Source organism: Ochotona curzoniae, unplaced genomic scaffold (genome assembly GCF_017591425.1).
Source record: "Ochotona curzoniae isolate NIBS_2020 unplaced genomic scaffold, NIBS_Ocur_1.0 scaffold_4701, whole genome shotgun sequence".
Lineage (NCBI taxonomy): Eukaryota > Metazoa > Chordata > Mammalia > Lagomorpha > Ochotonidae > Ochotona > Ochotona curzoniae.
The window spans coordinates 34,126,020-34,140,085 of NW_024467122.1; the positions used below are offsets into that span (position 1 = coordinate 34,126,020).

General features: G+C 47.5%; 1 protein-coding gene across 2 annotated transcripts; it reads right to left on the reverse strand.

The window, feature by feature from the left end:
- Positions 1 to 1,588: 1,588 nt before the first annotated feature.
- COCH (cochlin) lies at positions 1,589 to 13,630 on the reverse strand. Of its 2 annotated transcripts, XM_040970246.1 has the most exons (12): positions 13,602 to 13,630; positions 13,129 to 13,185; positions 12,994 to 13,044; positions 11,044 to 11,200; positions 9,919 to 10,052; positions 9,392 to 9,454; positions 8,700 to 8,744; positions 8,466 to 8,613; positions 5,745 to 5,848; positions 4,665 to 4,891; positions 3,981 to 4,497; positions 1,589 to 2,100 (listed from the first exon to the last, which is right to left on the reverse strand). In XM_040970246.1, the coding sequence occupies exons 2-12, from the start codon at positions 13,160 to 13,162 to the stop codon at positions 1,925 to 1,927; spliced, it is 1,656 nt and encodes a 551-aa protein (XP_040826180.1). In that variant the 5' UTR covers positions 13,163 to 13,185; positions 13,602 to 13,630; the 3' UTR covers positions 1,589 to 1,924. The 2 variants fall into 2 exon arrangements, with proteins under 2 accessions (XP_040826180.1, XP_040826181.1); XM_040970247.1 differs by lacking the exons at positions 12,994 to 13,044; positions 13,602 to 13,630 and having other exon boundaries at positions 1,925 to 2,100; positions 11,044 to 11,238; positions 13,125 to 13,162.
- Positions 13,631 to 14,066: the final 436 nt, after the last annotated feature.

Below are 14,066 nucleotides of genomic sequence, written 5' to 3' on the forward strand. Positions count from 1 at the left end.
GTGGGATGCCAGCACCACAGGCAGTGGCTTAGCTCTTAAAACTTGATTGTCTTAAAAAAAGACAATTCCCCCTTTAGTTGTTAACTCATACTGATTATTTACTCATAAAAATTACTTGGAGTAGCTTGAACTTGATTTCCTTTCCTCAAGCCAATGAAAGTATTGATTTTCCTGGTTACCTTAGACACCTAAAAACTATGCTTTGGGGCTGGTGTGATGGCTCAACTGGTACCTTCACATGCCAGCATCTCGTATGGGCGCCAGTTCATATCCTGGCTGTTCCACTTCCTATCTAAATCCCTGCTTGTGGCCCGGGAAGTTAGTGGAGGATGGCCCCAATGCCTTGGGACCCAGCTCCTTTGGGGAAATCCGGAAGAAGCTCCTGGCTCCAGATCAACTCAGCTCTGGCTGCAGTCATTTGGGGAGTGAACCAACAGATCTTTTGTTTGTCTCTCCTCTCTGTGAATCTGCCTTTCCAGTTAAAATAAATAAATCTTGGGGGGGGGGGTAGGGAGGAACTCTATCCTTTATAAAATTATAAATTAAAAGGCCTAATTTCAGAAAGCTGGGTTTTCATTAAAGGTTAGTTTCTTATTAAGGGATGGTACAACTAGCTGAAAATTTGTGTTCTGTTACTGTCAGGGAGATCAGATTCCAATGAAACCTTGTTAGATGAAAAAACATTTACATTTTTTATGAAGAGGAGAAAAGGGAGGTTATTTCATCAGTTCCATCAAAATTATTGCTGTCAAAGGCAATACTAGTTTTGCCCTTTTTTAAGCCAGCTCTGGACATTTTCAGGTAACATGAGTAACATGTTTGAAGAGAGGGTATGGTACGCAGATGAGACTGGGGTGGCAGGAGACACAGCCTCTCTAAGGCAGGCAGGCAAGATGGACTGAGGAAGACTTGGCGAGCCAGTCACCCACGGCTTGTCGGGAGTTTCAGAGTTGTTTCGTCAGTGTTTATAATCTGAACAGTGGACATTCATTTACTGAAAAAAATTATGCTTAGTTTTGTGTAGGGTTAAAAAGATTCAGATTAGTGTTTCCATGAATTAAAACATACTAAAAGTTTTTCTGTATCCTGGGAATTCTAGCAATTGTAAATAAAGCATCTTAGAATTAATAGTTACTAGCAGTTTTATTGCTTGAAAATTCCAATTACAATTTTTCCCCTGTAGGTCTATTATTTAAAATGTATCTTTTAAAGGTATACGCATCGAGTAAAGCCGTTAACAATTGTTTTCCTGTTTGGATGACTTTTAAGTACAAGCCACATATATCTATATACATACGAAAGTAAGGATATAAACGGAAAGATGATTAGCAATCCTGCTCTCTCATGTGGTGTTTTTGATCATGAGTTATGAAAACAGACCACAACAGCTGGGATTGGCAGCTTGACACATATTCCTTTTCATAGCACAGCATCCACACTTACCAAGCTTCAGTATGTGAAGTAACAGTATCTACTGTTAGTTTTGAGAAAATATCCACTTGGGCCAACATTTAAACTATGTTAAAGAGCTGTTAAAATGTTCTGATTTTTCTTAAGGAGTCAATATAGAATGATTAACGGCAGGAAATTTGCTTTTGGTCTAAGTACCAGGTTTCTTTTATTGAGCTATGGGATTTGCATATTTATACATTTAATAGGCATCTGAGTACTGGTTAGGACCTTAATCCACAATATTTCCTCTCCTGAGTCTGTCATGATTATGAAGCCACAGCAGAGCCTTTCTAACAGTTATAATTAGAAAGCAGTAGCTTTAAATGAATGCTTATGTGCTTAAAATAGCTGTTGACTTCTTCAATAGTTTTGTATCTGACCCTAGTATGCTACAGTATTTCAGTATTACGTGAATACAATTTATACATTAGGTCCTCTTGCACTTTTTCTTTCAGTTGTCAAAATGTTACTATTATTGCTGGGATTCTAAGAAATCTCTACAAATGCCTCTAATGACATCAGAAACAATCGGTTCTAGTCCTGTGAACTCTCTTGTGAAGAAGGCGTGTGATTCCTTTGGTTTGGAGGCCATGTCTTTCAGGTCATCCAGAGGAGCCCAAGCCACTCCTACTGAAAAGATGGTGATTCCTGCAATGGAAATATTTTTCAATGAATTAAAACCAGTTCCAGCTTACATCAAAAGGATGTGTATATATATTATTTCTGTATTAGCACAGAGTCACAAAGAAAACTGCTCAGTAATATCTTAAGAATTAAATCCTCTGTACTGCATTTTAGGTTTTTACAGTCCTGGTATCCAAAGTAGCTCAGCTGTTTGGTCAAAACCAGCAACTCTACCATCACAGAAACATAGAAATTATATGTTCACTGTCAGAAAGTATTTGAGTTCAGTATAATCTATGAGAGAATGCACCTAGCAAGGTAGTAATTTTGAACCCGACACAGTACTCTGACAAAGATGTTGCAGCAAACCTACATGATGAAAATGTCCCCATTTGAGATAAGCAGGAAATCTTCCTGCCTATCACTGCAATTAAACACTGTGGTACAGCAACCAGTTACAGAAGGATACACTGTCTCAGGAATGTGGGCTAGGCCCCATATGGATCATAATCTAAACACTTCCCATTTTAATCACCCAACAATCTGAAGTGGTCTGTTTCCAACGCAAAAATCTGATGCTCATGCATTGTAACTGGATTGTCTCAAGTTAGAAGAAGTCTTTCAGTACAACTGCATTTTGCCCAGGGTGGTATTATCACTAGCTGGATTCACTGCAATCCCAATCTTCAAACTGCTGGAGGAAATTCCTTTTAACTTTCTGTTTCTGAAACAGCTACTTCTCCACTACCACAGATACATTCCCCTTTGGGAAATGTGCAGTGACTCAAGTTGTGAATTTAAGTGATGTAAATCTACTTGAAACAGTTCCTATTCACCTCCACACTTGCCCCCGACACAAAAATGTATTTTCCTTCCTAAATACCCCCCCTCCGCCTCATTTTTCAAGTCTTCTGATTCACCTAGTTCAGCTCACGCCAACATTGTAACAATCAGTTACGACCTTGCCCTAAACACCCACCCTGCTTTTTGGCTTTGCTAACTTTTTGCTACCACTAAGGGATAATTTCCAAGAAACTTACTGTGGTCCCAACCTCCTGAAGTTGAATCACAGAAAATATTTGTCACTTTGGCCTGAATACAATCCTGGTGACTGTGTATCAGTTTTAAGGCTATGACAGTAAGCAGATCTTCACTGATGCATACAAAACACTCCAGAAAAAAACAGCTTAAATTACTATATGAATTCTCTTTCCTACTTAATGAAAACAGTATTTCTTTAATAATTATAAAAATAATGTATAAATATACTGGCAGAAGCCATAGTAGGCAGAAAAGGAAATACGTTCCTGGGAATTGCAGGGGGAGGAAAGTACACAGGACAGAGAAGGGCAGGGCTGTTGGTTCCTTCCTCCCGAGCCACCGGCTGCATCAGAAAGGGCCCCTCTGCTGTCTGTGGGCCCTTGTTTTCAGCAACACCTCATGCTGACATCTTCAGCAACAAAGCCTCGGACAAGTGAGATTAAAGTTCTTATTGTAGGTTTTGTCTTACTAGAAAACATGCCAGACTGAAAACTTCCCTCAAGTAAAGGGTTACCTGGGAGGCTGTGGTACCCTGCGATGGTTTGCAGCTATATTCCAACTTTGAGCTGAACCCGAGCACATGTAATGCACTTTGTCAGCAAGCCTGCAACAAGCCAATGCTGGGCAGCACCGCCTTCAGCCACAATGCCTGCGTTTAAGTCTTGACTCTGCTATTTATATTTACACTGTGTTGTCTTGCTTTATTTTCTGTAGGAGGAGATCAGTAGGGCTGTTCTGCCAATGTAACAATAACCGACCACCGCACTGCAAGTGTTTGTTCAGTAAAATGGAAGCTTTCATTTATGCTTTAAATTTACTGAACCTTCCTAGTTCCCTTGTCATACCAAAGACGAGAACCTTACCTGCATCATGTGCAGCAGCAGCAGGGCCTCTGACGTCGTCATAGGACTGCCCATCTGTGACAATGACCAAGAAGTTCTTGTTGGGGCTGTCCCTCACGGGCCCAAACACATTTCTGACAGTAAAGGAAATGGCATCACCGGTAGCCGTGCCACCGCTCATGTAGCGGATGTTTCTGATAACAGCTAGCACATTTTCTTTGGTGCTGTAGTCAGTGAAACTGAATTCTGTGCGCTGGTCGTAAGTGAACTGGACTGCAGCTATTTTGGCACCAATGTCCGAGATTTCAAAAGTCTTGGCTATGTTGGAGACAAACTCAAGCATGAGGCGGAAATTGCTTTCCCCGACGCTGCTGGAGCCATCAATGAGAAAAGCAATGTTCACGGAGTTATAGCAGGTCTTGCTGCACATCATCTGCTCGTGAGTGCAGAGCTTCTGCACCAGAGGCTTTACGTATTTGGTGGTGCCGAACCAGTTGGGCATGTGGTAAGAGAAGAAGCCATTGTTCCGACAGACAGCCTAATGGGGGAGACACAGAAGATTCCCAGAGGGCTCAAACGTCCTGTTGTGAAAAGTGTTAACAGTCTCAAACATCCAGAGCTAACAGGTATGGGCCAGCCAGCACGACTGGGAGGTCGGAAACCGAATGTCTGGCACCACACCAATGACAACCCCCACCACATTACCTTATCGACAAATGCGACATCCTGAACCATCCCCAGTTCTTCAGGGGTAGGTCTGGCCACAGAAACTATAAATACGTTGACACCAAACTCTCTGGCCACAATGCCTGCTTCTTCAATGTCATCAGAAGGCCAGCCGTCAATGAAGACCACCACCACTTTGGGGATTCCTTTCCTCACTCCAGTCTCTGGCGTGAAGAATTTCTGAGCAGTATGTTTCAGTGCTTTTCCTAGGTTTGAAGAAGGCAAATGTGTTCATCACTGCTCCAGTCACATTTCTCACTCCCCATAGCAACACGATGCCAGTTAAGTGGAACTGCCTGCACTGATGGTGACCCACATAACTTCCCCTTCCACCTCCCGGGAGCCTCACACCTCCCTACCTCCCATCAGTCACCGAGAAAGTCACTGAGCTGACTCCAGTATGTGTGCTCTTTGCAGCACGCTGACGACTGCTCAGAGTCCAAGTCTGAGAGGGTCAGGGGTGTTCTTTAATGCTTATGACCACATCTGCATTCATTAGGCAATTCATGCTCTCTGCGCTGCTGTTAAACTTCTCTAAAGTGTCATCTACCTATCTTAACAAGGATTATACAATCTGTCAACCCTTTGGTCTACTTTCCATTACACACTAAGTATCTCGGATGATCAAATGCAGGTATAGCCAAGATGTCTGCAGTTACTTGCTTATATAAGACTCTTATATAAGCCCAGCGATTAAGACTCACTGGGGTGGTGCACATCGTGTACTGGGAACCTAGGTGTGGCTTCTGGCTCAGCTTCCGATCCCAGCTTCCTGCTAACAGGCACCATGGGAGGCTGCAAGTTATGGCTCTGCCACCAACATAGGAGACCTGGATTAAGTTCCCAGCCCCTGGCTTTAGCTTGGCCAGTCCCAGCTGTTCTAGATACTTTAGAGGTAACCAGCAGGTGGGAGAATGTACTCGTATTTGCTTGTTTCTCCACCCCCGAGGAAATACATTAAAAAAAAAAAGTTATATAAAAGTAGTGTAATACTGCCTTACATGTTAATCATGGATAACCATCTCCAACATGACATGCGAAGTGTCAAAGTCTACTTACCTGTATTGGAATTACCGCCTCTGAAACCTACTTCCTTTATGGCAAACAAAACATCTTTGGCTGTTGTAAAGTTTTTCAAGTAAAATTCTATTTTAGGATGCTCACTAAGGAAAACAAACAGAATGTTACCCATGGTATATCGGAAAGGCGAACATGCTGCAGTGATTTTTAAATTTTTTAAGATTTTTAAAATTTTTTTATCGGAAAGCAGATATACAGAGAGGAGGAGAGACAGAGGAAGATCTTCCATTTGATGATTCACTCCCCAAATGACTGCACCTGCCAGAGCTGCACCGATCTGAGGCCAGGAGCCCAAAGTCCCTTATGGGTCTCCCACATGGATACAGGATTCCAAGGGTTTGGGCCATCCTTTACTGCTTTCCCAGGCCACAAGCAGGAGGTGGATGAGAAGTGGGACTGCCAGGACACAAATTGGCGCCCATATGGATCCTGGTGCATGCAAGGTGAGGACTTTAGTTGTTAGGCTACCACGCTGGGCCCTGCAGTGCTTTTTTTTTTTTAATGCTTGAACTTTTTTATGTTTAAAATTTTGGTCCAGTGGGTTAAGTTGCTGCCAGAGATATCCACATCCCATTTTGAATGCCTGGTTCAGGTCCTTGCTACTCTACTTCCCATTCAGCTTTTTGGTCATGTGAATCCTGGGAGGCAGCAGGTGGTGGCTCACGTATTTAAATCTACTCCACCGACACAGGAGATGAAGACGGAGTTCCTGGCTCCTGGCTCAGGTCTGACCCAGCCCCAGCTAATGTAGGCATTTAGGGAGTAAAGTGACTGAAGGGAGGTTACTCATCGTTCTTTCAAATAAATAGAAATAAGTAAAAACAAACATGTAAATAACATAGCGGTATCGTGATGTTTCAATACATGTATATATACTTTGAAAAGTCAAGTTTTCAATATCCAGCTTTGTTTCTTAATTCCTTGGCATATAGTCAATCAAAGCATTGTATTCTTTCCGATTTTAGTATTATGTGCTGCTGAAGTAAGCGCAAGGCATTGCATTCTTGTGCACTTGTTTCTTGGGGCTATTTTAGAAACATAACAATTGTTAAAATGTGGATTTAGTATATTGTGACTAATGCATTAAATGCATAGATCATGTATAATCCCATAACTTTATTAGATTATTTTTATTCCAGTAATAACTAAGAAACTGGGGCCCAGGTGATTGAGACCATGATGAAAAAGCAGTAGGATAATAAGAAACAATCATTCAAAGGATAGTTATGAAACATCCTTTTGGGTGAATAATTATGATTAGAAAATGGTCACAATACTAAGAGATAAAAAAAAAATAGGACAAAAGACATTTTTATAGCCTAGGCTTTTGGAAAGGACATACATAGTCAAATATTAAAATACTCAAACAACTGGAATGAAGGGATTGGCACTATGACATTATAGGCTAAGCTTCCACCTACGGAACCAGCATCCCATGTAGCTGATTCATGTCCCAGCTGCTGCCTTTTTTTTTTTAAGATTTATTTATTTTATTGGAAAGGCAGATGTATAGAGAAGGGGAGATGAAGAAAGATCTTCCGTCTGCTGGTTCACTTCCCAAGTGGCCACAATGGTTGGAGCTGAGCCAATCCAAAACCAGGAGCCAGGAGCTTCTTCAAGGTCTCCTATACAGGTGCTGGGTCCCAAGACTGGGCTGGGCTCTACTGCTTTCCACAAGAGGGAGCTGGATGGGAAGTGGAGCAGCCAGGACACAAATCCATACCTATATAGGATCCTGGTATATATAAGACAAGGATTTAGCCACTAGGCAATTGTGCCAGGCCTGCTCCTCCACTTTGATCCAGCTCCCTGCTTCTGGCCTGGGAAACAGCAGAGGATGGCCCAAGTCCTTGAGCCCTGCCCCCATGTGAGAGATCCAGAAAAACTCCTGGCTTCAGAGGCGTGGCTCCACCCTTGTGTCCATTTGCGTGAGTCAGCAGATGGAAGATGGATCTCTCTCTGTAAGTCTGTTCCAAAAATGAAAAAATTTGAAGTAAAAGATTTTACAGTGATTAGCTATAGGATGTATGTTTGGAAAATTTGCTTTCTTTGTATTTTTCAAGATTTCCATAACAAGCATATCGCAATTTGAAAAGCCGTCAGCGAATATTTTTTTTGTTAATTTTTTTTTTACATATATTTAAAAGCTCTGGGCCGTCCTCAACTGCTTTCCCAGGCCACAGGCAGGGAGCTGGATGGGAAGTGGAGCTGCTGGGATTAGAACCGGAGCCCATATGGGATCCCGGGTGTGCAAGACGAGAACCTTAACCACTACGCTATCGTGCCAGGCCCTTTTTTCCAGCAAATATTTTTAAATGAATAGAATTTGGAAAGAATTAAAAATCATGACAGAAGGGGAAGGACAGATATATCACTGCATCATTCTCTTTCTGTGAAGGGAACTTGGTAACCTAACGGAGTATCCGTGCTGAGATGACAGTGTCAACCATGGAATCCCTCCATCTACTTCCAGTCCTCCTTAGAGCTAGCAGAGAATTCTCTGAATCTTGTCACTCCAGAAGGAAAACCGTCTGGGCCCACTCATGCGGACTTCAACCCTGAATGCGTATCATAGGGATCCAGCTTACCAAAACTCAATATGGTTATGTTGTACTGAAACAAATGTACCTACTAAAAGGATGGTTAATTTACCATTCAAGGCATCACTCGAGTCTTCCCCCATTTCAACAAGGTGGGTACCTGGCTTGAACAAGGCCCACGTGTGGTCCTTCGGTCCCAATTCCCAACATCAGAGCCACTTTCCCAACAAAGTTCTTCTGCAGGTTAAATCGGCGCTGCCCAATATTAAAGCTTCCATCGATCAGGAATGCAATGTCAGCTTTGCAGTCTGGACACACAGAGGAGCCTTTTGTTAGGACTCGAGAGGAGAGAGGGGGCAGTGCCACCTTCTTGAATGGGTGTTTGGGTCCTTACCTTTATTACCCGTTTTCTTCTCTGGAGTTTTCTTTAGTCGTTTCCCTGAAACAATGGCAACACTTGGTGTGAGTCAAAGAGACAGTTTCCTTAGAGGGCAGCCCATGTCAGGAAAAGCTCTTGACAAGCAGTGTTATTTTTTAGGACTTGCGGAAGAAAAATTCATATTCTCATGGTTTTCTGGATGAGGGGAGCGTTGCTCCAATAATGAATCTTCTGAGGACTCTAATCAGTCCATATACTTGATATTTGCCTTTAATCCAGGGTTAACCCAGATCCACCACTGAGGCAAGTTCAGAAACTCAGTTATGCCTTAATGTTCTCCACTAATTTGGTTTTAGCACTTGCCAAGGGTTAGAACAGAGGACCCCTACCTGTCTCTTGCAAAGCCCCACGCAAGCTCCTTTTATTCGTGTTACAGTGAAGTAATGAAGGGAATGTAAGAAAGCAAATGGCATCAAAGAAGTCGCTAGACATGAGTTATGAAACAGGAGAAAGTGGATTTCAGGGGAGTGGCAGAGTTTATAATTAAAAATATTAAAAAGGCAATATAATGAAATAGGTGTGTATAATACACCAATAAACACATCTGCTTTCTTTCTCTTTAATATTGATACTCAAAAGGAAGGCTACGGGTAACGCATTTATCACTTCCTGTGCCAAGCAGCTGAGGAAGGTTCCCTATGTCATACCTGTTGCTGGGCGTGCTGTGGACACTGCTCGGCCCGTGGCTTCCTGGGCATTACTTTTGCCTTCTGTTAAAATAAATAGAAGCATATCTTTCCCTTTTCTACACCATCGAAATATTGTGAGTTTAATTCGGGATTCTACATGTTGATAAACCTAATACAGTAATGGTAACTACAGAGGCAAATATCAGATGGTTTGTTTTCAGTGAACCAAAAGGAATCCTTATCTTTCTATTTTTGACTAGTTTTTCAGTTTCGTGTCACTGGGTAAGTGTTCAGGAGTCCTGACGGCACACAGTTCAGGTTTCTGTTGCAATTATCTGCCTGCACAGCTGTTTGTCCCCCATTCACCCAAATTGGCCTGGATGAGTACTCGATCCCTCGGATCTCCCAATTCTAAACGGCAGCTGACCTCTTCTTGATCACAGGTTTTGCCATCAAAGAGGCTGGACTAAGGAAAGCAGACAACATTCTTGGAGGGAGGGAGGACAGTGTTTCTACGAACATGAGAACAATGTGATTGCACCTACTTGTCACTGTGAAGGAAGCAGACCATCGGGAAAGTGTCTGAGAGCGGACGCCATTGGCATCTGTGGAGGAGTAGTTTTCTCGGCCGGGAAGGCTATAGACTCGTACGGGTCCCCCTGCAGGGCTGATCACTCCCCTGCAACACAACGGTCACAGCTGCGGTGCCACGCACACTGTCAGGGCATCCCGCAGGCGAGGGGGACAGGACCGCGGCGTTCTGTCAGGAAGGCAGCTAAGGGACAGCTAAGCTTCTGCAGGGACAGGACCTGCCTGGGCAAGCGGCTCTGTGATGCTGCACTTCTCACTGTTGCTGAGAATACACAGGCAGCATCTATTCCAGGCAGCTCAGGGACCAGGGGTTTTTACACAATGTCTTGTGATGGTCTTCTGCTAAAATATATGCTAGTGACATTTGCCTTTGATGGCATGGGACTGGCTGACCACCGAGACCTGGGGTGAGGTATCTGGCAATCTCCGGGTTCACCTTCCTCGTCTGTAAAACTGTACCCATGTTGTAGAATGGCAGCAGAAGTTTAAAAAAAATGGCTGGCACATAGTAAAAAAAAAATCAGGGCCCGGCGCGGTGGCGCAGTGGTTAAGGTCCTCGCCTTGCACGCCAGGGATCCCATATGGGTGCCGGTTCTATCCCAGCAGCCCCACTTCCCTTCCAGCTCCCTGCCTGTGACCCGGGAAAGCAGTCAAGGATGGGCCAAAGCTTTGGGACCCTGCACCCGCGTGGGAGACCCAGAAGAGGCTCCTGGCTTCGGATCGGCATAGCATCGGCCGTTGTGCTCACTTGGGGAGTGAATCATTGGACAGAAGATCTTCCTCTCTGTCTCTCCTCTATGTATATCCGCCTTTCCAATACAAAAATAATAAAAATAAATCTTAAAAAAAAATCAGAGAAAAATGGCATTCACAGGAGGAAAAGCAGCTGGACTGTCAGAAGTCTTCCCTGGTGTATTTACTGTTTCAAGAATATCCAGGAAAACTTTTAAAATGAATCCCTCTTGTAAGGCCAGAGCTGGCAAGGGAAGGAGCAACGAGGAGGAAGGGGTTCCAAATGGCTGTGGTGGAAGGGGGGACCACAGTGTACGCCCTTCTCCCTGGGGCAGCCTTGGCCTCACCTGTGGATAGCTGCCCCACAGATGCTCGACACAGAAGCATAAACTATGTTCCCAAACACAGAGAATTCCTCCAGGGGGCAGCCCGCAGGACACAGCACGTCCACTTTCTCCTTCCTGATGTCCAAGCCCCGTGTAGAGCACGAGATTGCCACGGGAGCTGCAGAGAAAGCGGGGACGAGGGACAGAACACGCCATCTTCCCGCATCAGAAGAAACAGAGCCGGGTCGCCCTCCCCTGAATTCCACACCTCCACCAAGAGTAAGGGTTTCTGCGCTGTTCCATGCCATTCCAGGGCTGCACCAGCCAACGGATGGTTTTCCAATTGAAACTGGTCCCACAACCACTTTCAACGCCTTAATGGGAGAATTTTCCCAGGCCTGCCTTACTTCATCAGTTTGGAAATAAGTGCTTATAAGTCAATCAAGTCCAGGAAAAAAAAAAAGTAACAGCCGGTAGATATTTTACTGTCTCATCCCAGAAAGATACAAATCTCCACTATGACACTGAGCACACAGCCGTGCGTGGCGAGGATGGCAGCTCTGGCCTGAGCCTCGGGAGTCCATGTTCACCCACACATGCCCTTATCTGGCCACTCCACCCTTCTCTTCCAAGGACCATTATCCCAGTGAGGCTGTAAACACAGAACCCGAACACTTGTGAACGTAGGCAACCCGGTAAAACAACCCTGGTGTAGATCACAGAGATAGATGCTCCAATTCAGTCCCTCCGTTTTACAGATGAGGAAATGAAAGCCGTGGAGTAAACTTGGCAGAGAAACATTGTGCGACTCCCCAGTGGCAGGAATCTGGGGAAGGCAGGGCCCTCCAGAGAGGAGCATTTTCATCTTCCTTAAACCTGATCATCTCTGTGCCAAATGTGCCCCCAAACGCACATCCAGCAGCGCAAGCATTTTGAGAAAGCACAGATAGTTTTTTCCAAGTCTCCAGTCAGCCTGCCCAGTAAAGAATCAAACTAGGACAAAGATAAGCTGTTGGCCACGGGCAGAACGAGCTGGGGGCCAGCACAGCAGGTCCCTCTGTCACAGTCCTGTGGCTATTAAACTGAACAAAGGCCATTAAGTTCCACTTCCCAAACACAGGAAACTCTGGCCACCCAGACCTTGTCCAGACAGATGCTTCCAACAAACTCCTCACTTTGCTCCAAGACGGGGGGGACGCTGTCTGGCCACACTGCCCCCTGATATGTGACAAGCTGGACCCTGCCTGGGCAGGTCCCTGGTGGGAGGGGGTGGTGGAGGGAGAGGGTGCCACGTACTGTGTCTGGTCTTTGGCTCTGAAACCCTCTGTCAGCTGGGAAATGTACAATCCTGATTCCCACACTGGCCTCACACCTGCTACCCATGTGCCTCCACTGGTGGCAGAGGTGGCCCCTCCAGGTACACCACCTGCTTCTCCCTGCACAGCGTGAGAAGTGCACTCAGCCGCAGCACTTACCCCTGTCCCACAACCCAGGAAAACGATGGCTTTAACACAAGAATTTGCGTCTTACCTTACAGAAAACACACCGAACCACACACCCGCAAGCGGACACGTGGAACAAACTCGTTTTGAGACTTTCCCACAGGGCCAACTGGCACGGAGACGGCGGCTTTTAAATCAGGGGTTACATCTGGGAACACAGCTAGCGTGCCCACCAAGGTGAGCCGAACGCGCGAACCTCGCCCCTTCCCGGGAGACCAATAGCTCCAGTTCCGTTCTGCAAAGCTTCTCCTCGACCCCTGGGCGCAGCGGCACCGGATGGTGCGTGCACACGGGGTAAGCGCGCTTCGAGTCTCGCCAGTGTCGCCCGAGTCCCAGCCGGGAATGCCCGGTGTGCGAAGCGGGGAAGCCACAATGCTCCCCGCTCCGCAGCCTCCAGCTCTGGGACCCCCGGCCAGGGTTCAGGGGGCCTGATGGCAACTGCCCCGACCCCAGGAACCGCGCGACTCACCGGTTCCCTCGCTGTCCGCGGGCTTCGGCAGCGGCAGCAGCACACACACACCTGCCAAGAGAGGGAGAGCGAGCGCTGGCGGCAGCTCCACCGGGCTGTGCGCGAGGGGAAGGGGCGCCTAGGACGTCTACCCACCGAGGCAGAGAGCCGGGAGCCAGGCTGCAGACATGGTGGGAGAGCAGCGGTGCGGACCTGGGAGAGAGCGAGAAGGTGCGGGAGGCTGGGATTGCGGGGAGCCGAGGCCCCGCAATGCCCACCGCAGGCGCCTGCCTGCCCGCCCCTCCTCCGAGGTCCCGCAGCCCTCACAAGCCCACGGGCGGCCGAGGGGAGGGAAGGACGAGAAGCTGCAGCCGCGGCTTTGGGGCTGATACCCCTTGAGATGTTGGAAAGCTGCGTCCCGGCTGCAAACCTGGGACCGCACAGAGAGAGAGAGAGAGAGACAGAGAGACAGAGAGAGAGAGAGAGAGAGAGAGAGAGAGAGAGAGAGACAGACGGCGCGCCCGTCCCAAGGCGGACAGACAACCCCGGAGCGAGTGACCAAGGGCCACCAGGCACGAACAGGCAGGCTCCGGGGTGTTGCGCGCCCGTGCCCGCGGCCGGAGCTCCACACCTGCGTGGGATGCGCACGGCTGCGCCCGAGTGCCGCCAGCGCTGCTCCCGGGGCCGCTATAAAGGCCGGGCGGCGCGCATGAGCACTGCGCGGGGGGCGCGGGGGGCGCGGGGAGCCGGGGGCCCCGGGCCTGGCGGCGCCGGCCGCCCCTCCCCCGCGCACTGCCCACCCGGGGGAGGCCGGCGCGCAGGCGCCACCCCCGCGGCGCGCCCCGGCCACCTGCGCGGGGAGGCACGGCGGGCTCGGGCAGCGCCCGGCGTCGGAGCGAGCGAGCGTGGGAGGCCCGGGGAGAGGAGCGGCTAGGCGCCCGCGCGTGGGGCGTGGCGGCCCCCTCGAGCGGTCCCGCGGCGTCCCAGGGAGGGGAGAGCCGCGGTTACCTGTCCGTGCGCCGGTGCCGTGTGAGTTGGAGGCCCTGGCGTGGGTTGCGATGACACCGAAGCTCACGTCCTGGGCTATGGCAACG